General features: G+C 40.3%; 1 protein-coding gene across 1 annotated transcript in view; it reads right to left on the reverse strand.

Annotated features, from left to right (window-relative positions):
• The window catches only part of tenm1 (teneurin transmembrane protein 1), a 281,619-nt gene that overhangs the window by 170,583 nt on the left and 88,133 nt on the right, over positions 1-22,903 (reverse strand). The window contains exons 4-5 of the mRNA XM_007554794.2: positions 14,306-14,549; positions 1,356-1,594 (exon numbers count right to left, since the gene is read on the reverse strand). Of these exons, the coding sequence (XP_007554856.1) occupies positions 1,356-1,594; positions 14,306-14,549 (483 nt within the window). The remainder of the gene's footprint in view (positions 1-1,355; positions 1,595-14,305; positions 14,550-22,903) is intronic.

Below are 22,903 nucleotides of genomic sequence, written 5' to 3' on the forward strand. Positions count from 1 at the left end.
GAATCTGACCTTGACTGATTGCATCTATATGCCTGTAATAAATGTTTTGCATTATTAAGTGAGACTTAATATTATGAAAATTTTAAATAAAAAAAATACATTCATAATGTGTTTTTTTTATCATTAAAATAGTAATAAAAGAACATAATGACATAATTTAATTCTGTACTTAAACATGTATGTAGTGGTTTATAGTTGTAAATAATTATGGACACATTTAAGTAGCCAGTTTCTTATTGTATTGTGACCCTTTTGGTTTAGTTGTTTCAACTGGACGCTTCAGTCAAACTCTAAATGCTGGTCTTTTATTTTGAAATAACCTATACTGCAGCAACATTATTTCCCAGTAAGCATATAATAACCAAACTTAATTGGTTTTTTGTTTCTTTCGTTTTGGCAATTAGAGAACAAAATAAAGGGATGTAAAAAAAAAATAAATATATATATATATATATCCCAACATACTGTATTAATGGTATTTTTCATGCTATGGTTAATAGAAACAGAACAAAATGACAGGTTTAAGTAATAAGACCAAAACCGAATGACATTTTTGATTGAGTATTAGGTAAATTGTAGGAAAAATATTTAAATAATAAAGAAGTGTAAAGTCATGAAGTAGTAGGACGAACGTGGACTGAATAAGATTTTAAAAATACACGAGAATGGCATGAATTTAATGAGAAAGTTGTTTGTGGGCAATGATGATGTATATGTGGGGTGAAGACAAACACTAAATGAACCTTTGCCTGTGTGTGTGTGTGTGTGTGTGTGTGTGGGGGGGGGTGAAGACAAACACTAAATGAACCTTTGCCTGTGTGTGTGTGTGTGTGTGTGTGTGTGTGGGGGGGTGAAGACAAACACTAAATGAACCTTTGCCTGTGTGTGTGTGTGTGTGTGTGTGTGCGTGTGTGTGCGTGTGTTTGTGTGTGCGTGTGTTTGTGTGTATGGGCGTGTGTTTGTGTGTGTGGGCGTGTGCGTGTTTGTGTGTAGTCATCACAGGATAATTACTGGTTTTCAGTGCTTTGGTCTGGGACGGCTAATTTGCAATTTAAAGTATTTTACAAGGGGTCACGTTTGGAATACAATACTGCTCGAAAGCAACAGTGGACAAATTTCAGCCGCCTGGCTCCTAACGCATATCGATCGCCCCGTTTTTGTTTATTTCTCTTTGTTTGTTGTTCCTGTATTTCTTCACCAGAAGAAGTCCGAATTCAAAAAACATAAATAAATAAATAAAATAAAACCTTCCCGTTTACGTGATTCTTTCCTGAAGATTTAATGTGCCACTTTAAGCGGCAGGGCTCCAACGAACCTCATCAGCCAAAAGGTACAACAGTTCAGCAGTGACTCACCAATGACATATGTGAGCAGCAGGGCCAGCGTGAGGGTCAGCAGGGAGGCAGACAGGGCTGTGCACTTCCAGTTGCAGCAGCGGTGAGGCTTGTTGAAGGTAAACAGCGGCCTGGTCACGCTGCTGCGAGGGAGCGGCCGGGGCGGCGGGGAGTACACCGTCCCAGAAGTCAGAGGGTATCCCTGCCCCGCGCCTGACAGGAGGGCTGATGACCCCGAGCCCTGCTTGAACAGGAAATGTCTGCAGGGGAGGAAAACACAGAGAGAAAGACTTCACTCTATAGAAAGCAGCGACATCTGTAAAGGGGCAAAGTTATTTCTTGAATTTCTGAAACGATCAGAGGTCTTTTTGGAGTTTCCGAGAAAATGGGAACATTTTACAGTGTAACACGGGGGAGAAAAAGGATGGCAGCAAAAAACAAAACCTAATGGTTCTCCCAAACTTAGTGTCTGAAACTTTACATGTACAGGAAGAATTCAAATCCCTTTCAAATCATCCCTTAATCCTTTACTTATGCGTGTTCTTTGTGTGTTGTGTTGCTCTGAAAGGAGTCAAATTGTTGGGTCAAGGCTGATCAAGCAATATTATCAAGATTGTTTGTGTATGTGCTAACAAAATGACAGCAGTGGAAGACAAAATTAAGGTCACATCTTAATTTTAGGAACAGAGAAAACAAAACAAAACAAAAGAAAAAACAAAACACAGAACTAGAGATGCATCCTTTATGTGCCAAGTCTTCAGGTAACGCCTCTTTTGGATTTCCTTTACTGCGGTCCAAACTCTATGTTTCTGTTTAAGGACTCTTTTTAACCCTTTTGTGCATGAATTATGATTCTTCGTGTCAGGATTTTTTTCCACATTTTTTAAAAATTTCTTAAGGCATATATAGAATGGAAGGAAAACAAATGTTTTTTTTTTGTTTTTTTTTTTGGGTGATCAATTATAATTTTCTCCAAATACAAAGTTATTTGAAAAATGTATCAGTAGTATTGTTCCTTAGGGATTATCTGATGTCACAATATTTTTTTTTTTTTACCTGCAAGCGTCATCTACAGTAGAAGGAGAGACAGAGTCGGTCGGCATGCTGTTTTGTCTGTCGGCCATATTGGATTTAACAAAAATAATTTCTTGCATTTGCAGCTGATGGCCAGTAGTTGGTAGTGTATTTTATGACCCCTTTTTGTGTCCTGTGGTGTTGTGTGTGTGTTTTTATGATAAAAATCCACAAGAAGCTCAAGAAAATGGCTTTTAGACAGCTGTCCACTGTAGTGACCGCTATGCATGAAAGGTTTAAGAAAACAAAAAACACAAAACAAATCAGAGTATCCTTCAGAGGAAAAGTATTAGCGTTTAAAACAGAAATAATCAAAAGCCTTTTATATGATTCAGTTCTGCAGTTTATGGAAGCTGGTTGGTAAATACAGTATCATCCCAGAGTTCACACCTTCACAGTCTGGGAGTTTGAGTCAAAACACCTCGCTCTAGCTGTAGCACCTTCTGCCGTCCTGGGTTTGGTGACTGAACAGAATCATCTCGTAAAACAGAATTCATAATTTAGCTACACAAAAAAAACGGCAGCACCCAGTTCAGGGTTTAAATATGCAATTAATTACTATGAGTCAAGGCTTTTTAATAGCGAAACTCGAGGCTAACCAGCGTTCACAAGTGTAAAGTCGTGTAAACCACCAAGTACTAAACATTGGGCCTGTTGGACGTGAATGTGAGTGTATTTATCAGAAGGAACGAGCTGAAACTGATGGGAAGCTGTTCAGGGTAAGGCAGATTTCATCAACTTGCAGATGCAGATCCAGAAATCTTTCATCAAAACTGGGAAATAAAATATTGACGTCGGCCATGCCAGAAGCTGCATCCCCCGGTGGGCTTATAATGCGCCTGCCGGCCTTGGAGGTAGACATGCTGAATTTTAGAGCTTACATGCAGCTGATAAAAAGTAACTCTACTCCATTTATTTCTCCCTTTTTATTACATTTCTGCGTCTGTTTTCACCTTGGTAAAGTGGAGGAAAAGCCGAGAATCACCCGAACTCCGTAAACGCTCCACGCAGCTGCTGCAGCACCTCGGGCGCCATGTTTGCCTTCGGAGCATTCCAGAATCAGCCCTGGGTCGTCGTGGTAACGGCTCCACCACTGCGATTGGATGACTCCTCTTTGAGGGAGGTGTTCAGCAAGCTGTCAATTAATTACAGTCCTCATCTATGGTAGGAGCTGTTTTTGCATCTTGTGTTCCACAAACTACACGCCACATGGGACCGCCGTCTGCATCTTCCTAAAGTAGATTACAGTCGGAAGTTGGGAACAGTCACAGTCGCTGTGCAGGTCTATCTAGGACAGCGGTTCAATGCTTCACCAATTACTCTAGCAAGACACAAGCTTTTTTTTCCTCAGGTATCGTGTGTCTTATTCGGATTCTATTTATGTAAATCTGGACTCGGTGGAATTAAGTCTCACTCTGAGCTACGCCTGGATGAAACTCATTTAAAGGGCCCTGAAGGTGGGAGATTTTAGTCGAGACCCCTCTGCGCCTATCTTCTTTTTTATTCTTATCCAGACAATGTTAGGTTCACGCATCAAACAGAAAACCGTCTGTCTCAGTTTGCTAACGGACAGCGGTCCGGCCCTGCTGAACATTAACCTGTCAAATCAGCTTTTCCTAAATGTGTAGAAGTTGGTAATTTGGGGGGAACTGTTAATATCCCACATGTTGTGCAACACTCGTGTGCTTTTAATCTAACTGTGATTTTTAAAAGGTGAGGAAAAGGTCATCAAAAATTTATAAAGGTGGTTACAATCAATGGGAAGCAGCGCAAGGAAGAAGCAGTGGGATTCCTTTTGCAATTTACAACATTCTCCCCAATGCATTCTGGGACGAGGGAATTTACAACAGTGTTAATACCCAGCAGCAACCTTTTTTTTATTTATTTATTTTGTTTTACATTTTTATCACATTGCAAACACAAACTTTAGTGTTATTTTATGTGATGCACCAACAGAAACTATCACAACATTGAAAATTACACGTTTTTTTATGTATGCATAGACTTCACAAGTAGGCAAACATATTCAGCAAACAGAGATATAACTTAGAGTAGGAGCTTCTTAAAGAGACAGAGGCCAACTTCAGAGTGCCAGATTGCAAAGTCAAATTTCTTTTAAGTTATATTTCACTTGATTTACTTTTGTAACAAATCAAGGTAACACAATAACTTGATTTACCTTCAGTTAAAATGTAGTGGTTTGGGACCACTGCAAGTCTACTAAGAACTGGTCTTCAACATAAGTGTAGCAGATTTTCACAGTTCAGGTGGGAGGTCCTATCAGCAAGTCTAATATCAGCTGTGCTTTTCACAAATCTACTTTTATGGAAAGCTGTAAAAATGAGCAGACTGCATCCTACTGTCAGAAACTGTAAGCCAAAGCAGTTGTTTCTATACATAAAGTGCCATTAGATTTGCTTAAAGATTGTGAGCAAATTTAATCACCAGGATTTGCTCAGATGTAGTCGCTCCAGGACCTCCATCCTCATCCAGAAATCAGATTTGAAGCATCGAACATAAAGCTTCAGAACCTCTGGTCTGTGTTATAGGATCCCAACAAAATACATTAATGTTTGTTAATGTGAATAGATTCAATTTAATTCATTTCTAAAATATTTTATATAGGAATACTTTTTTTTTTTTTTTCAAGGAACCATAAACCACTTCGCAGGTTTGCTCGGGCAAATCCCCAAGAAAATCCAACTTTTCTGATGACACACCATAAATTTAGCAGTCATAAAATATTAAACCTCCAGCTCTTATCCCGCCCAAGTCCCTCATCCTTTGAGGAACCCCAGACTTAACCAGGGGGCTTCTCTGGCGCAACCTTATGAGCCACCACTGCAATGCAGAGCAGCAATAATATGAAACAGATTGAAATAGCGCTGGCACACACGGATCAATGACTTACCTATTCCCTTTGACACATCAAAGCAACTACTTAAGTTATAAGGCTGTTAGATGACGATGGGGCTCATTTTCATTACGAAATGTCTGAGACAGTAGATGAAGATAGGGGACTGAGCTGAAGGGCAATTAATCTGGGTACCATTTCATCTATATTGTGTTTAGATAATGGAGGGCAGAGGCTCGGCGGTGGCGGATGAGAGAGCACAAGAATGGGTGGTGGTGGGGGGCATTTTCCAATTTGGAAAAGTGGATCTAGGCAGAGAATTAATAGAAGCGCCAGCTTATTGTGGCCACAACTGGAATGGTTACGTTGGGGCTAAACTGTTGGAATATTTTCTTTTTTTTATGGCCGTGCTTTTATGGTTCCCAATCATTATAACAAATGAAAACAATATTTCTGAGCTCCTTGAATTTCACAGACAACATGATAGCCCCGGGTTACGGTGAGCTCTCCGGGGGGTTAATGCTGCTTTCGAGCGGGGGGCCACCGCGCGCGTCGAGTGCCAGAGTGTAACTTTGTGCGTGCTGTGAAGAGATGAGAGGTCGCGGCGCTGCTCGGTCTCTGAAGGCCCTCAGAGAACAGGCCATTAAAGCGGGGTCAGGCACCGAGGTGGCAGCATCGCCGGACACCGTGTCCTCGTAATAACCAAACTGCGTACACCTCATCGACTCATTTGGTCGCATTCGGCCTTGAAGACTCGTCTTATTAAAAAGCTCTGCGGGGTTCTGGTGTGGAGCTGTGATGGTCCATGTTAGAATACGTCTCAGAACAATACCAAAAAATCTACATATTTTGCACAGCGTTTCTTTTCAAATGCTACTTTATAACTGTAAACTGCCTTTATTTTACTTAAATTTAACACAAAACGTATGTTTATCTGGGGAGAGGGAAGCCTCTTTGTTTAAGCTGTTGCTCCTGCTGAAGAAAAGATAATGGCTGGATGGATGTTTGGAAGTGTTTGGTTTAATTTAGTCTATCCTCATGTAAAATTCAGTACAACAAATGATGTCCAGAAATCACCTAATTAGTAAATAGAGTACACCGGGGTGTAGGGTAAAGTCAGTAAAACAAATTCACCTCTTTGCACCTTTTACTGTTTTGTTTTTTATTTTGCTTTTTTTTTCTTGCTTTTACAAAATCAGTCATGAAAAACTTATTTTTTTTGTCAAAAAAGCCAAGACCAAACAAACCCCCTCTTTTATTCTCAAAGTGAAAACTTATTTCTACAAAATAACGACGATGAAGTAAAAGTATTTACTGTAAAGTAAGTGGCTGCATAAATATTCACACCCTTCAGGTCAGTCAACACTGCACAGGTCTCCATCAGGTCCGCACAACTGGATGATGCAGGTTTCCATTCTTCTTTGCAAAACCGTTCAAGCTCTGTCAGGTTGGCTGTAAACAGTGCTTCCAGTTCAATTCTCTATGAGATTGAGGCCTGGGCTTTGACTGGGCCACTCCAGAACATCCATCTCGTTGTCCTCAAGCCGTTTCTTTGTAGCGTTAGCTGGATGCTTCGGGTCTTGCTGAAACATAAATGTCCTTTGACCATCTGTTGCAGGTGGAAACATCTGTTCTCCAGGATTTTACCTCCGACCTTTACAAGCCTTCCGGACTCTGCTGACCAGAAGCATCCCAACAGCACAATGCAACAACCGCCATGCTGCAGCATCTTGTCTGATGGCCAAAAATCTCACGTTTTGGTTTCATCAGACCAAAGACCGTTTTCTTCCACGTGCCTTTTGACAAACTCTTTCTTCAACGTCTTTCTCATTGCCACTCGCCCGTAAAACCTTGATTGGTAAAGAACCAGAGGAACGGTTGTTTGTCTGCAGAGTGTCTCTCCCAGCGTAGCCATGGCAACCTGGTGTCCTCTCTCACCCGTCTCCTTTTATCACGGTCGCTCGGGTTGTGAGGACGTCCTGATCTCATCAGGATTCACACATACTTCATATTCTGTCCGTTTCTTGCTGATGGTTTTAGCTGAGCTGCAGGAACACTCAGCGGCGTAGAGAATTTTTTTGTATCCATCCCCTGACTTAAACTTTTCAATAACATTTTCTCTGTTCTGCTTGGATTGTTCCTTCATCTTGGAAGCCAGGAATACTGTACAGGGATACAGGGATTATAGTTTGTACTATAATCCTTTGAGACGAACTCACTGCATTACGGTGATCTCCATTCCACTCAATGTGAGACTACTTGCACCAACTGGCTGGACCTCTGTTCACTTAACTCAGTCTCTTTAAAGGGAGTAAACGTTTGCGCAATCACATTTTTATTTATGAGTTTCTTTTGCAGAAATCCGTTTTCACTTTGACATTAAAGATTTTATTATTGTTTTCTTGTAAAAGCAAAAAAGTGATAAAACATCCACGGGAGTGAGTGCTTCCTATAGGAACCGTAGCTGCTCTGTGAAATCCTCAGAGGTTTGTTGGAGAACAAAAAGCGTCATGAAGACCAAGGAACACGGCAGGAAGTTGGGAAGGATTTCAAAACAGGGTTAGGTTATAAAACAACACCTCGAGCTTGGAGCGTCTCACGGAGCGCTACCTAATCCATCATCCGAGTGTTGGGACAGTATGACACAAGTACAAACTTTACAAGACATTGCTGTCCATTTAAGGGAAACACTTAAAACAGAAAAAGCAGCCAAGAGGCCTACTGTAACTTCTGAGGAGATGCAGCTCTGCTTGAACAAAGTAAAATACGGCTGTGGCATTATCAGCTCCGGCAGGAGAAACTGCTGACTGGACACCTACTGGTGCCGCGCTGCGCAAATTTAGGATTTATGAAAGAATCGAAAGAAAGGAAGCCATCGTTGAAAGGCGATAAGTCAGACGCGGTTTTTAACAAATCATAAAAAAGACAAAGAAGACATGGAAGAAGTTACTGTGATCAGTTGAGATTGAAATGTTGGCGAAACGGTGAAAACATGGTGGTTGCAGCAGAATGCTGTGGAAATATTATCTATGGGACAATGAATGAAGCTAAACACAGGTAGGAAAACCTATCAGAGAAATATTTAAAACCAAATTCAATCTTAAAATGAGACTGAAACGAGCTACAACGGGATAGTTCAGATCGAAGCACATTCACATGTTACAACGGACCCAAAACTCACATCCAACTGGTGATCTTTGGAAAGACTCGAAGCTTATGCTATGTGCGCAGAGTCCCTCCCTCCAAAACTAACAGAGCTTGAGCTACTTTGGAAAGAAGGATTTTAGTCTCTAGACGTGCAAAGCTAGCTGGGAGAGAGACGTCACAATTAGATCAACGCAGCGTTGCTTGCACAAATTTTATGTGATTAAGCAACTCTGTGTAGTTCTATTACATAACCCCTCCTGGACCCACAAAAAACTTACAATAGGGCTTAAAGTCGAAGAAAGTCCAGTGGTTATGCAAACTTTATGAGTCCACCAGAGGACGTGAAAGGAGGTAAAGTTTGGAATTGTGAAAAACCGAAAGGAAAAAAAAATAAGAAAAAGAAAAGTACCTCCCGTCGTGCCGAGTCTGTTCCGGTTTCTGTGTGTGCTGCCTTTCAGTGAGTCTTTAGTGTGGCCCTGTGGCTAAAACAGATAACGTCCATCCCTCACTGTCTGCCTCCTGTCCTTTCTCCATCCAGCCGTTCAGCGCCCGCTGAAGGCTGCGAGTCTGATGTGGGACACAGGAGGCTGCACAGGCAGCCTCTGCGCACCTTAGGGTCAACGCTAGTTCATCTCTGAAAGGCCAGAGATAAACCCGGGGAAACAAACACACGCTTGCAAACACACATGTGGAAAGACATGAACTAAAATTAAAAAAAAAAACAGAAACATGCTGAATGCTAGATATTTTTTTTGAGGCCACTGCAGCAGCCTGGGACTATTGTGTCTGTTTTAACGCGCAGCAGAAAGTGGATTAATAAAGCAGGAGAGTAAAAAGACGCATGCAGAACCCCTCTTCTTCTTTTTGTGTAGTGCTTTTTAAAACGGCTTCACGCTTCTTGCTGGATCCCCGTCTTTGATCTTCACCAGACAATATCTAGGGGCGATGCCCAGGAAGAGCTCTGAGTTCTTATCAGAGGGCAGATTTCCCCAGAGACGAGAAGAAAATGAGAGCTCCTGCTCTCCAGGAGGTCGGCCTGCGCGGGCCCGGCGGCTGTCTCAACCTGGATAAGTGTAAATGGTCCTTGTTTGTGTTTGCGTGGGTGGAGGTCTTTGTTCGCTGAATACAAAGTGTCTGGATTCTGATTCGGCTGTGCACAGCTGCTGTAATGATTGATCGAGCTGCTTGATTTATTTATATACCTGGAATTTTGATCGGCTTCAGGAAACACTGACATCTGCTTAGTCAGAGAGTCGTCTTGTTGTCATGATCCTGGGCTGTGCAGGGTTCTTTTTCAGATTTTGTGTTTGTGTGCTTTTGATTTACATTTGTGTTTCTAATCGTTGCTTAGCTGTTCTTGCCATGTTTAGTTTCATTATTATTCCTATGAGTTTGTTTCTCTGAGTTGAGTTTCCTCGTTTATTCTCGTGTTCTGCTTTTTGTGCTTTTGAGTTTTGTTCTCTTTGGTGTTATTTATTTATTTTTTTATCTATAGTTTCCTTGAGTCCCGGTTCTTCTCCAGTGTTTATTCACTGCCTCGCTCCTCGCCTCCTTTCACAGTTGTTTTCTTTCTCCTGATTTCCTTCTGATTAGTGCGTCTGGCTCCACTGTCACTTCCCCACACCTGGCCTCAGTATTTAAGCTCCTTGATTTCGTTTTTATTATTGTTCTCCAATGTGTCCTTTCTGTTTTGGTTTCTCCCTGAGTTGTTTTATTGTAAGCGTCTTAATTATTTTATTAAAGCATACTTCTTGGCGCAGTCTGTATCTGCTTTGGAGTTTTCTTCCAACCACAATCATGCTTATTTTACAGAATAGAAACGTTATAATAAAGAATACTGATTCAAGAATCATGTTGTTGACACTCAAACTGAAAAATTATAAAAATTATTTATAACCAGTTTACCTATTAGGAATTGCACTTGTCTATGTATTGATTCCACACAAAGGTTTTATGTAAAATTTAGGCTTTAAATTTGTTTCCTTACTTTAGAGGGGCGGTGTTATGTCAAATCAACTTTTTTGAGCTTGACATCACCTCATCAAAACCAAACCTGGAATGTTTTCTTGATTCTTTCATGCTTGTTTGAGAAATCCTTCAATCTCCCATGGCGACCACAGGAGGTTGCCATGGTAACTCAAAACCATGTTGAAAACATGGTTCAAAATGCCTGGGTCAACCCAGCTCCGCCTGTGAGATGCAGCTCCTCATCTGAGCTCCACTTTCTAAGTTTCCTCCCCACTCAGCTCCTTCAGACTAGCTAACTGCAATTAGCAAACACCTGTTGGAACTGTTCATCTGCTGGACTCATTATCTGAGCAACATCCCAATGAAATGCTGGTAAAGAAAAAACGTTGCTGAAGGGTCAAGAGAGCAGCGATGTGATGACTTCCTAAAAGTAGAGTCTTAGAAAGAAGTTTTTAAAATGACATAGGCCCAATCTAAAGGCATAAATCTACATGGTAAAATTTCCGTTAAGTCATATTTTATATATATAATTTTTTTTTAACAAATGAAGTTAACACAGTTACCTGATTGTGCTATAAAATGTCAATATGTGCCTGGGAAACGCATAACGACGTCCCTTTACTGGAAAACGTTGGGAGAGGAAAGGAAAGGAACAATCAAGGCCAAGTTAGCCACCATTGGTTCATTAACATTCACCATCTCTGTTCCTCCGAAATAAATCGGATTCCTCAGTTTGCTCCAAAATCATACTGTCGAGCCCTCTTCTGTCCTTGGTGCTGCTTATGGAGAAATTCTTGACACAGAGGCATTGAAGGACTGCAGGGATAAACAAACCGGTGGAAAATTTCAAGGAGATCTGGCAGAACTTGATCAGTCTGGGTCCGACTCATCGCCAGGGCGTTCATAAAAAAATGTGTTTGTGACGTTATATGACCCAGGACCAAGACGAAGGTGCAATTCTTTAAACCCAAAACGTTTTGAAGAAGAGTTAGTTCTAAAATGTAGACATGGAGTGGCAAATTCCAAGAATTACATTAATGTAATTAATTAGAATTATAATGTAATGTATAATGTAGTTATACATTACATTGTATAATTAAGAATTATACAATAAGACAATTTATTTTCAAAAAAAAAGAGAAAAAAAAAACATTGACAGGCATCTAAAATTCTTCATCTTACTTTGCGTAAAAAGTCATATGAAGACCTGCTTCACATGTCCTGTTCAAACGGTTTAAAGATATGTCAAAAAGTCACATTTAAAAAATGTCCTCAACGCCGCAGTGAGAAGACAGCGACGTCTTGTCTGGACTGACAAAAGGAAGAGCTCAAGTCCATTCATAACAGTCCCTAGATTTGTTATGCCTCCTAACACACACAGTGTGAGGCCCAGCCAGATATATTGAATATCCATAACTGCATCCGTCCACGACGACAGGACAGCCTCTGCAGAAACATAACGAATGTTCAGCCAAAAACGGAAATCCATGCGCACTTCAAACATTCTTAATCTCAGCCGACGCAACGTCAATACATTTCAATATGGATTCATCAAACACGAATCAAGGATAATGGAAGCGCACTTGACAACATAAGACTTTATCCTTGTTTTTTTTTTTTTTCCTACACCACCCTCATCCTTATTAAGGTCACAGCATCACTTATAATTCTGTTAGTGTGAGCCTCTGTGTCAGGTTTGTAAATACTTGACAAATCGTTAATCTTGTGGCTCAGATTGAGCTGATAGGACTGTGAGGGCTGCAGTGGAAATATGAAATCATTAGATTATCAGAGTATCTAAGAACGTGACGATGGGCAGAGAAAAAGAGACAGAGAGAGAGAGAGAGAGAGAGAGAGAGAGAGAGAGGCAGAGAGGGGAGAGAGTGAATATTAAATCCAGCCAGAAACAGTTAAGCAGCGAAGACTTTGTCAAAAGCCTGATAGGAAAGACCCAATAATGTCTGAATTATGTTATAGAAGGACACTATTCTATTGACTATGAATGTGATTACATTTTATGGCTTAGAACTAATAGCACACTTTCAAATGAAACTTATTTGACTATAAAGTCCCAAATGCAAAAAATGTATCGCTGAAAAAAAAAAAAAAAACGTCATCCAATATATAGAGGCGATGCAGGAATGATGGTTCGTAATCGCGTCTCTCGTTGAGGAGGAAGTTCTTTTCTGGCCTGCAAATATTGGCTGAACAATCTGAACCGCAGAGGAAAAATAAATAATGAATTTGGTTTAAGTCGTATTTTCATTAAGAGCAAACACACACACACGCATACACACACGCACGCACACACACACACACACGCACAGAAGCGCACACAAAAGTACTGTAATTACACTACAGCCATGACAAGCTTCTCTCTTTGATATTCGCGTCTGGACAATGATTAATTTAAATTGTCACAGAATCTAATTTTATTCTTCCTTTCCTTTAAATGAGGTGTGATCTAATTATGGCCCTAATGCATAACTTATTAAAACTTCTTCTCGTGGCGTGGCAGCCTGCCAATCTCGGCCCTTACTCATAACACCAGAACTCAGCTGTGCCGCCCGAGCCCCTCATTAAACATGCAAACATATTCTCTTGCACCTTTGCTGCCTCCCCTTCTCCAAAGCAGCCTCCAAGAAGAAGAAGAGGAAGAGGAAGAAGGATCTTGAAAATAATTTTTTGGGGGGATAAATTATTTCTCATGCGGCCTCAATTCCGTTTGATGGGACGGCATTCCTTCAGCGCGTCTCAGAAACTCCACTTTCGGAATATTTAAAACCAAATGCAGGTGTCATGAATAATCTATCAGCCGCGGCGGTGGGAGAAACAACTGAAATCCTCTGGAAAACTGGAGATTTGTTACGACTTTGATGGCGCGCTAAAAAGCCCAGTAAAAATACCTCGAATTACTGAGGGGCTCGATCTGCCGAAAGTTGTGCTGCAAGTTACAGGCGAGGAAGAGGGGTTTTAACTCTCCCAATTATCGCTTGGACCTTACTGAGCCAAGCAAAAATCCCAGGTAATGGAGATAAATCATTTATATATTTAATATTATCTATATTTATTTATTTTTGTCAATGAATCTGCTGGGGTTTGTAACAATACAAGTATGTTTAATTAAGTAAGTGAAGCTCAGAATCCTTATAAAAAGCTGTTTATACCCATACAGCCGACTTGGGAGCGAAATCACTGCATGTTTGTTTTCTAAATCACGACACATAGAAAAGTTGTTTTTAATTTGTTCCCCTTCTCACAGGCTGAGGAAAAGCAACGTTTGGCTTTTCAGAAAACAGGAGTGGCTGCATTGTTTATTTATCTTGTTTTTTTTTTTTTTAATTAAACTTAATTTTATTTTCTATTTTTTATCCACCTGTGATGTTTTTTGTGAAGCTCTTTGGTCGGCTCAGGCTGTTGTAAAAGTGCTAAATGAATAAATAAACTTTGACTTGACTTGACTTGACGTAAAGCTCAGAAAAGCTTATTTTACATGTCGCCGCCCCTTTAATATGTGCTTCATGTCCTCTGATCTGCTGGGCTGGATCTGATCCGATTCACTCAAATCAACATGACCTCTTTTGGAATATTTCAAAAACTTTAGTTTCCTGAAGCAAACGCTTGTATTTCAAAAGGTCTACTTCAATATTCTGGAAGAGAGAACAGAAATAGCAAAATGGTCAATGCCCACTTCCCACCAGCATACAATCAGACATTGTATCAAATCCATTAGTCCATTAGTCATCGTCCTACTCTCCACCTTTTTGAAAAAAAAAAAACTATAAAATTTTATGGTCCTGCTGCTGATTGACTTTCCTTCAATACAAGAAGCCTCTTTGGTCGGATTAAAGGAACACCTTTAATCAAGCGAGAATCTGCGGCTCTTCTCCTCTGCGACACAAAAGCTGTATTTGCTGCGTTCTGTTACCTGGTCTCTAGGGGGATGTTGCTGTTGAGCACCCAGCTGTTGTGAAGCTGCGCCTGGTCTGTTGCCGAGCTGTTGTCTGCCCCCTGGCCGCCCTGGCCGGTCTGACACCGCGTCGGCATGGTCTTCCTCTGCAGGCTGACTTGAGTGTAAGGAGCCGGGCGGGCGCAAGTGCAGGCGTGGGGCGGCGGCGGCGGAGGGGGAAGCGGACGAAACGTAAACTGGCCACCTGGACTGCTGGGCAGCTCTGCTAGCAGACAGCGAGTGGCAGAAAGGAGGAAGGAGCGGAGGGGGGGGACAGGGGAGAAATAAACACAGGTTTATTAGGAGCACCGTATCATAAATTACAAATAAAAGCAGAATGTTAGTTGACAGTTTATTGTTATTACGCTGATTGAAGGACATAAATCAGCTTAAAACTGTCCCTGTCCGGTGCTTTCCCCAACCTACCTGCTTTGATACACTTCCAGCCACCCTATAAATAGACTTTTGGCCGGCTGCAGCATTGAGCAGTCTTTAAAGAGCTAACAGCTCTGGCTTAATCCGCAGCCGCCAGCCCAAACTACCCATGTGATGTTTATTATGAGATCTCGGCGGAATGAGCTAGCCAGCTGTAACAGCCTCACACTGGTAACCTGAGGGTCTGGCGAGAGCTCACGCGGTCCATCATTTATCATTCTCTTTCTCCATAACTCTCCCTCCCCGCGACTCTTTCCCACCCGCTGCTTCTCTCTCTCTCTCTCGCTTCTCAGTACATCTCAAAAAGAAAACGAACAGCGGACTAATTACGGCCTCGGCCAAATGGGATGCAAGTGCGTTTGGCGGAGTTTGGAGTATGTGACTGCCGCTGAAGCTAATGCGCCTGGACGAACAACCGTGCAGGTTTCCAGCCAGGAATTTACATCCACACACATCTCGGCACGAGTGGCGTTTTAAGTTTGTACGTTTCGTGCTTTATTTGAACCACTCTTTTTCAGGAAGGATTGAATGGTGATGTAGGAAAGAAGACGCTTTAAAATAAAATAAAATAAAATAAGAGTTATGTAAATTTTACATACAGACTCAAATGTATACATACCTCAAATGATTTGGGTAAATATTTCTCAGTAAGAGGCAGATAAACCACACACGTTTTGTATGATCTTCTGGCGTTATGATTTAATATAATAATATAACTGTTTTACGTAGCAGAGTTCAATTAAAAAAGTTTTTAAGCGTATAGTCCAAACATTTTGGACTATAGATTGAGGTCAGGACATACATTAGTTCATATCAAGTCTGTTTTATACCTTACATTTCAAGCTTTGAGATATAAATGTTAAAAAACCCAACTGCGTTCAAATGCCAGTCCTACAGCACACTCCGTCAACACCGACGACGGAAAATTTGTCCCGACTTTCGGGAACAATGATGAAGACTGGAGTCCATCATAACACTGAAGTCGTCCTCCACAGTAAAGTGGGTTTGAAAATAAAATTTATTGACAAACAAAGAGGAAGCCAATGTTCGAAAATCGATACCTGAAATATATATATAAAAAAATGCTTAAAACTTGGACTAATTTGATTTCCAACAAACAATGCCTCCGAACACTGGAAGACTGACTTTGGACAGGCTGACATGAAGGTTCTTGAATGGTCATCATCACCAAAATGCTCCAGAAAATGTTCAGACTATACTAAAAAAAAAGAAAAAAGAAAAAGCTGTACCTGTGCCAGATAACCAACGCATTTAAATTAACTCTTCCAATTCTGCCGAGAAGAGTGTTTAAATTTCAAGCCAGAGTTACGCCGGAAGCTTGTTGAAGGCTTAAAAAAAAGAAAAAAAGAGCGAGAGAGACATTATAAATTAGGACGTTAGCTTTCCGTGCTTAAGGTGACAGCTTGTACCATTTGTCTGTGGTATGACTGTGAGCAAGGCAAACCCCTCATCCCAGAAGACCCACTCTGTTCAGCTATATTGACAGTGAATAAAACATTAAACTTACATGGCGAAGCCAGACACACTCTTAGCCCTTAAATGTATTTGCTGCCAAAATGTCAGCAATAATTCAGTGCTTTCAAATGTGGCCTACCTGGGAGATTACTGCCGTCTTCCCAGTTCAAGCGTAGGTCTTTACAAAGACAAACTCCAAACGGCACATTTTGCAAAGTGAGAAAAAACAAACAAACAAACAAACAAACAAACAAAAAAAAACGAATCGTCTTTGTTCGACCGCCAGCACAACTTGTACATAAATCTGCAGCTCAGTCACCGTTATGTTTAAAACTGACGCCATGTCTTTCCCCGACATCGCGGACAGAAAATTGAACAGAAGGCTTTACAGTCAACATTTTTACAATAAAAAATCTGTGGACTCCGATTCCGAGCCGTCCATCGACTCGCCACAACAGGTTTTATGACCATCAGATGCTAAAAGATCCTATTTGGAAGACACGCGCGCGAAGCAGCCGCAGATATGCGAGAGTACAAGACAGAAACAGTTCTATAAATGCTCTATAAACGTTTCCTCCAAATATTCCCACAGTGCAATCTGTCCGGCTCAAATGCCATCTTAAAAGCTGTAACAGTAGCAGTTCGAGGTAACATTTACTCTCTGGTGTGTGAACGCGCACAATATATGAACGTGGCAACACACTTTCCGAGCCATCAACGAGCTTCTGGCAAGATTCTGGCTTGATATTTGAGCATTTTCTTTTGGAATAAATAAATAAACAAATAAATAAATAAATAAATGGGAGGAATTTATTTAAATTGTGTGGTTTTCTGCCCAGGGGCCCCAGCCTGTGGGCAAACAAAACCAACACTTTTTCCACACACAGTACACGCATTTTCAAAGGGTTGAGTTCGGGGGCCGTTCGGGAAACTTCAACTTAGCCTGCTGTGGGTACTCTGAAACCAGTTGTTTCGGACTGTGGTGATGTTGGAGCGTCCAGTTAAACCAGTTCTCTAAACTGGAACCTGGGGGAACTCCAGCGTAACTATTCAAGTTTTAAATCAACGCAGACTTTGAGATGCGGATAAAGAAATTTGCCCTTCGATGACGTTGTGAAATTCTTCAAATTCACCTGAACAGCTAAACAGTTTAAACTTGAACACACATTAAACTGGTTTTGACTGGATAAAACAAGCTACTTTTGAGCTTCTGAAGCGTGAAAATACAGAGTTTGCCTAAGCACTTTGAATTGCCTTGTTGCTTAAAAATGTGCTGTATAAATAAAATGACCTTACCTTAAAAGTAAAGTCGTTAAAAAGCAAGCGACCAATAAACTCTACCATCTTCTGCTAAGAACAATGTTCAGTTATCAAGTGAGAAAGAAAGCGTTGCTGCAAATCGTGTCTCGTTTCTCTAAGCCGAATATTTAAAGGGATTTCTGCATCCCTTTAAATAAGCCTACGACTATTTTATCTTGTGTGGATTAAGGGAAAATCCTCATCCAATTCAAGCCTGCACAACAAATTTCTGCTTTTGAAATTCATTAAAATATATCTTTTTGGTACAGTTGTTCTGTTCTTTGAAATAAAAAAACAAGTTTAAATGCGTCATCCAAACCTTGATGACCATAAATGGTTCACTTTTTATTTCTTTTGCTTTTAAAGATAATTTTTTTTTTTTAATTTGTCTTCCCACACGGTTGAATTGTCTTTGTTGCAATTTTTTTTTAAACTGCGAGTTATCCTCCGCCGTTAGAAACGCAGAGATTATTTGTTCATCGATCACGACACGCCATCCCTCACATCGCATATTTATTTCATGATTTCCCTGACAAATGCAGAGAGGCTCAACCAGACGCTGCGCCTTTCCGCTGCTCTTGTTTGCCGTGTCGATGCGCGTTTAATGAAAAACAATGAATTCTCACAACGCGTTACCATGTTTCGGATGAATAACGACCCCGCTTCACCGTCTTTGAACGTTTCTTTCTGAACGCGCACGCGAACCCGCTTAAATCTTTAAAGCGCTGCTTTTCGTTTGTCGTGCGTTATATTTAGTCAACTTCTGTTTTTTTGTTGTCTGTTGCAATCATGTTCATTCACTTGGCGATTTCAGCAGAATTACAAGGTTTGGTACAATGGAGAAATAAAGAGGGGTTCAAAGGAAATGCATTTGTGTCGTTCGACTAGCGCCGTTGTTTAGTCTAAACTAATGGATGTGGAAAATTGAAGTTATTTTTACTTCGACCGCCGCAGAGTATTGGAAATTACACGTTGAGGGACAAAGCGGCTAAACATTTTTGGAGCACTACTGCGCACTGTGCCACTGGAATCCACAAGGAGCTTTAAAGTGGTGCTTCGGTTTTTAGCAGTCTATCTGATTCATCAGTAACAGGAAGTCCTTTGAGTCTCACCAGAAACCCTTGTGCCTTCACGGCTTCCGAGGTAGATGTTTTTAGCTGTTTTCTTTTTCTTTTTTTTCCTCCCCCAAAGAAAGAAAAAGGGAGGGGGAAAAAAAAGAAGAAAAGAAAATCACATGCTGTGCACACATGGAGCTGTGAGTTGGAGCCGGCAGCCTCCTCTCACTTTGCGTTTGAGGTGCTGAATCAGTTTTAGTCTTCAAAGGAAGATAATTTGGTGTCTTAGACGGGTTTTATTAGGCATTTATCAATAGTCAGCCTGTTGCCCCCAGCAAAGAGCGCAAACTTCCCTGATTTGGAGAAGACGGACAGGAAGATTAACGGCGTCCCGCAGTGAACGGGGTCAGCCGCCAAACATTTAGATAAAACATAAAGTAGTTTTTGAGTTATTTCTAAAAAAAAAATTAAAAAAAACACAGAAAGTTGATTTTTTTTAATAATTGAACTATTGTTTGAACTTGATAAATTTAAAACCAGATAAATACACAAGTGGTGTAAAAAAAAAAAAGGTATAATTTTTATTTTGTTTTTACTGTCTGACAGTAGATCTGATTAAGCTTTTCTTGTTTAAGACAGTCGGAATCACTCAATTGTTTTTCTATGAAATGCCATAATTGTGAGAGATTTGTAGTAGAGATTGAAAAAAAAAACAATCTTTTTTTCTTTATTTTTTAAAAGCTATTTAGCACCATGCGTAAACATCTGACTTTGAAGAAAGTAAAAAAAAATTCTGTCTCTCGTTATTCCGGCATTTAGCAAATAAAAATTGCTTTAGTAAAACTAACTGACCTAAAGCCAAAAGAATTTCATCTGGTATGGTAATAGGTAAATGTGTCTCTTTTTTTTACGGCGTGTATGTAAATATCTGACCTCAGCTGTAACATAATCCAAACAAGACTGAAGACTTGTGCAGACCTCGCTGCCGTCTCGGAGGGCGCCGGGGTTTCTGGGCTATCTTGTGTTTTTAACACATCGGTTTAGGGGAAATGTGTCAAAACATCAAAGTAACACGAAAGCAAACACCACATAGTGAAGTGTACTTACTGGCTCTCGTGAGAATCAGTGTTTCTCTCAAAGGTTCGGGCCGGCTTTTAAAAGTTGATGGAATGGCTCCTGTTTTTCGTTTGGAAAGTGGTGTCTGTTCGGTCCGGCGCTGAACGCACGGGAGAAAAATGATACAATTTTCCTGGCACTTTCTTTTATTTTTAAGTGTTTGACCAACTGCCTCATCACACTGAATTATAAGAGAAAATGACATCAAAATCTGTAGACTGTCTCTTCTGCGGTGTGTCAAGCATATAGGCTGGTTGCTGGGAGACCAGAGGTTGTCCAGACAATAGATAAACTCTTGTGGTGCAGGTCGAGCTCACGTTTGGATGCCTGGAGACGTTTTTGCAACATGCATGGGCTGAAATCCCCAAGGAATCCACAGCAATAAGAGCTCACCCTTTTCTCAGTCTGCCATGCTTCACTGGCAATGCAAGTTGTTTTAAATTTTACATAATGACTTCATCTTGGAACATATTTGCCTAGTGAACGCCTGAAAGTCCCCACTTAACAAAATGAGCAGCTTGTGGAGCTTTACGGGTGACACACACAGGAATGTCCACAAACGGAAACATCGTTGTAATGGGTTACACCGATAAAATATCAAATTTCTAACATTTTCTGCAGCACATATATCTCTTGGAGATATCTTAGGAAGCAGGGATTCAAAACAACATGAACCAGCTGAAGTATTTTTTTTCCTGTTGAACAATTTATTTTAGATTTTATCACACCACAACTACAAACTTCAACTTATTTTACTGGTATTTCACATGATAGGCCAATGCAAAGTAGCGGATGAGTATGAAATGGAAGGAAAACAATAAATGGTTTCAACAGAAAAATCAGAAAAGAGCCATCTTTAGCTGCAATTACAGTTTTTAGGTCTTTTTATGTCTATTATCTTAGAATTTCCTAGAAACTGATTTTTCTTGTCCAGTCTTTGCAAAAGAGCTCAGCTCTATCCAAACTGGATGGATAACATCTAAAGATTTGTATTTAAGACTAAAATTCACAATCAAATCAGAATCTGAACTTTGACTGGGCAATCCTTAGACATACTTTGACGTAAACATCCCAGTGTAGCTCTGGCAATTGCTTTAGAGTCATTTTCCTGCTAAGTAGTAAACCTTTCCACTTTAGCTTTTTACCAGCATTTTACATGTAGACAAAATATTTGAGGTTTCTTCCAATCAGAGAACACGATGGATTCAACAGTAACCGCAGCAGATAATTAAATATTCTGACGTTGTTTCAGAACTCAACACTAGTTGGTAACTTCTGAGTTTCATCAACAGAAAACGGATCTGGATGAAAACTTTCCAAAAACCATGCATCTTATTCCTTTCACATTGTGTTGGTGCTCCTGTGTCACTTTAAAACCCTTATAATACCCGTGTGAAAACGAACTTTGCGATCCATCGTAAACCACGAGTTGGCAAATTCTTAACTACGCTGTTGGTAATTACTTTGGAAGTTCTCAAGACACGAAGTCACTGCGACTTCTTCCGCTCTGGGGGTCTTATCTAGGGAGAAGGGTAACGAGTAGAGCACAGACAGGAGAGGTGGAGGCCGGAGGGAGAATGTAATCTGTGAGAGTGGAGTGACACGGGGCCATCGGCTGCCAGCTGGTGCTTTACAGGGCTTAGCTGAGGCAGCTTAGGGCCTCCTCTCCTAAAAGGTCCACACATCGTTCTTCTAAAACAGGGGTGTCAAACTCATTTTTGTTTTGGGTCAAATCAGGATCGTGAATGCTTTTAAAGGGCCAGAATGTATTGATAAAACCTGTTCACCAAACTGTTAAACATTAAATAATATTATTGAACATATTTTCAGTCCCTCTAGGATTTCGTGATTCTTTTTGTGATTTTTTTGCAATAAAAATCAAAGCGTTTGTGGCACTAATTTGGAAATATTTGCGTTATTTGCGCTTATTCATGACGGTAAATGCGACGTTTTATTACTCACTGCGTAGATCATGGACTATAATCTGACATCAATTAAGGCCGAGGCAGCTGTTTAGTACAAGTAAAGTTTTTGACCATTTTTGACTCCGAATTATGCAATAATGCAAAAAAAGCAGGGATTGGTTGGTTTTGCCTTAATTTCCACTATATTCCTCAATAAACTGGGACTGATTGATATAATTTGGCAGTAAGCAGATAAAAAAAAACTCCATTAATTTGACTGATAATATTTGAGCACATTTAGTGTTTAGTGTAGAATCTGGAGGGCCATATGAAAAGCTATGGCGGGCCGGATTTGGCCCATGGACCTTGAATTTTGACACATGTTTTAAAACTAAACCCCCTGAAAGAAAAAAAGCCAAACAAAAACAACATTTTACAAAGTTGAGCTGAGATGTTTTCCTCAACTCATTAGCTCATGATTATATAAGTGATATATGAATGAATTTAGTTCCAGAGGGAATTTACTAGGAAATCCAGAAGGTAAGAGGTATTTGGGCTAGATTTATTTTATTTTTTTTTAAAGTATGCAAGGTTTCCCCCAGAAAACCTGCTAAGCTTGGTGGCCGGGCTCTGGGCCAGTCATTTATCCAGCGGCCCTTTGTGTTTTGAGTTAAAAAATGTTTAAAGTTGACAGGAAATTTGAAAATATCACTTGATAATCATGTGTTAATACCTGAACACCAACTATAAAGTGTTTAAAAAAATGCAAACATTTTAAAAAGACTTAAATAAATAAGCAATGCTAAGCCTGGTGGGGGCACAAGTAAAGCCTGGTGGCCCGCCAGGCTTATAAAACACTAGGGGAAACCCTGTGTAGGTGAGTGGGACCTAAAATAGCATGTTAATGAGGTATTTATGATACTTTAATCAAAATCCTATTAACCAAATGGAAGCCTGTTGAAGTAACATGAGCATGTAATGGCTGATGACTTTAGCTGTCATCTACGATTGTCTTCAGCAGGGATTTTAACAAGTGGGTTTAAAACTGTGCAAAATGATTAATGTGTTCAAAGTCCTCATGTTCATGAAGGCTCGTAATGCAGTGTCACTTTTGGATGCGATAAGGTTGAAAAACGCTCAGTCTGACCTGCGCTGCTTTATTATGATGGGCAGAGCTGAATTAATAACAACAAAAAAAAGCTGCTGTTATAAACACTCAAATTATATCAATGGAAATTCAGCAGCACAAACTGAATTGACCATTTAAAGGCGTTCTCTAATTATTTGTTGTC

The sequence above is a fragment of the Poecilia formosa genome, unplaced genomic scaffold, assembly GCF_000485575.1.
Source record: "Poecilia formosa unplaced genomic scaffold, Poecilia_formosa-5.1.2 Scaffold66, whole genome shotgun sequence".
Lineage (NCBI taxonomy): Eukaryota > Metazoa > Chordata > Actinopteri > Cyprinodontiformes > Poeciliidae > Poecilia > Poecilia formosa.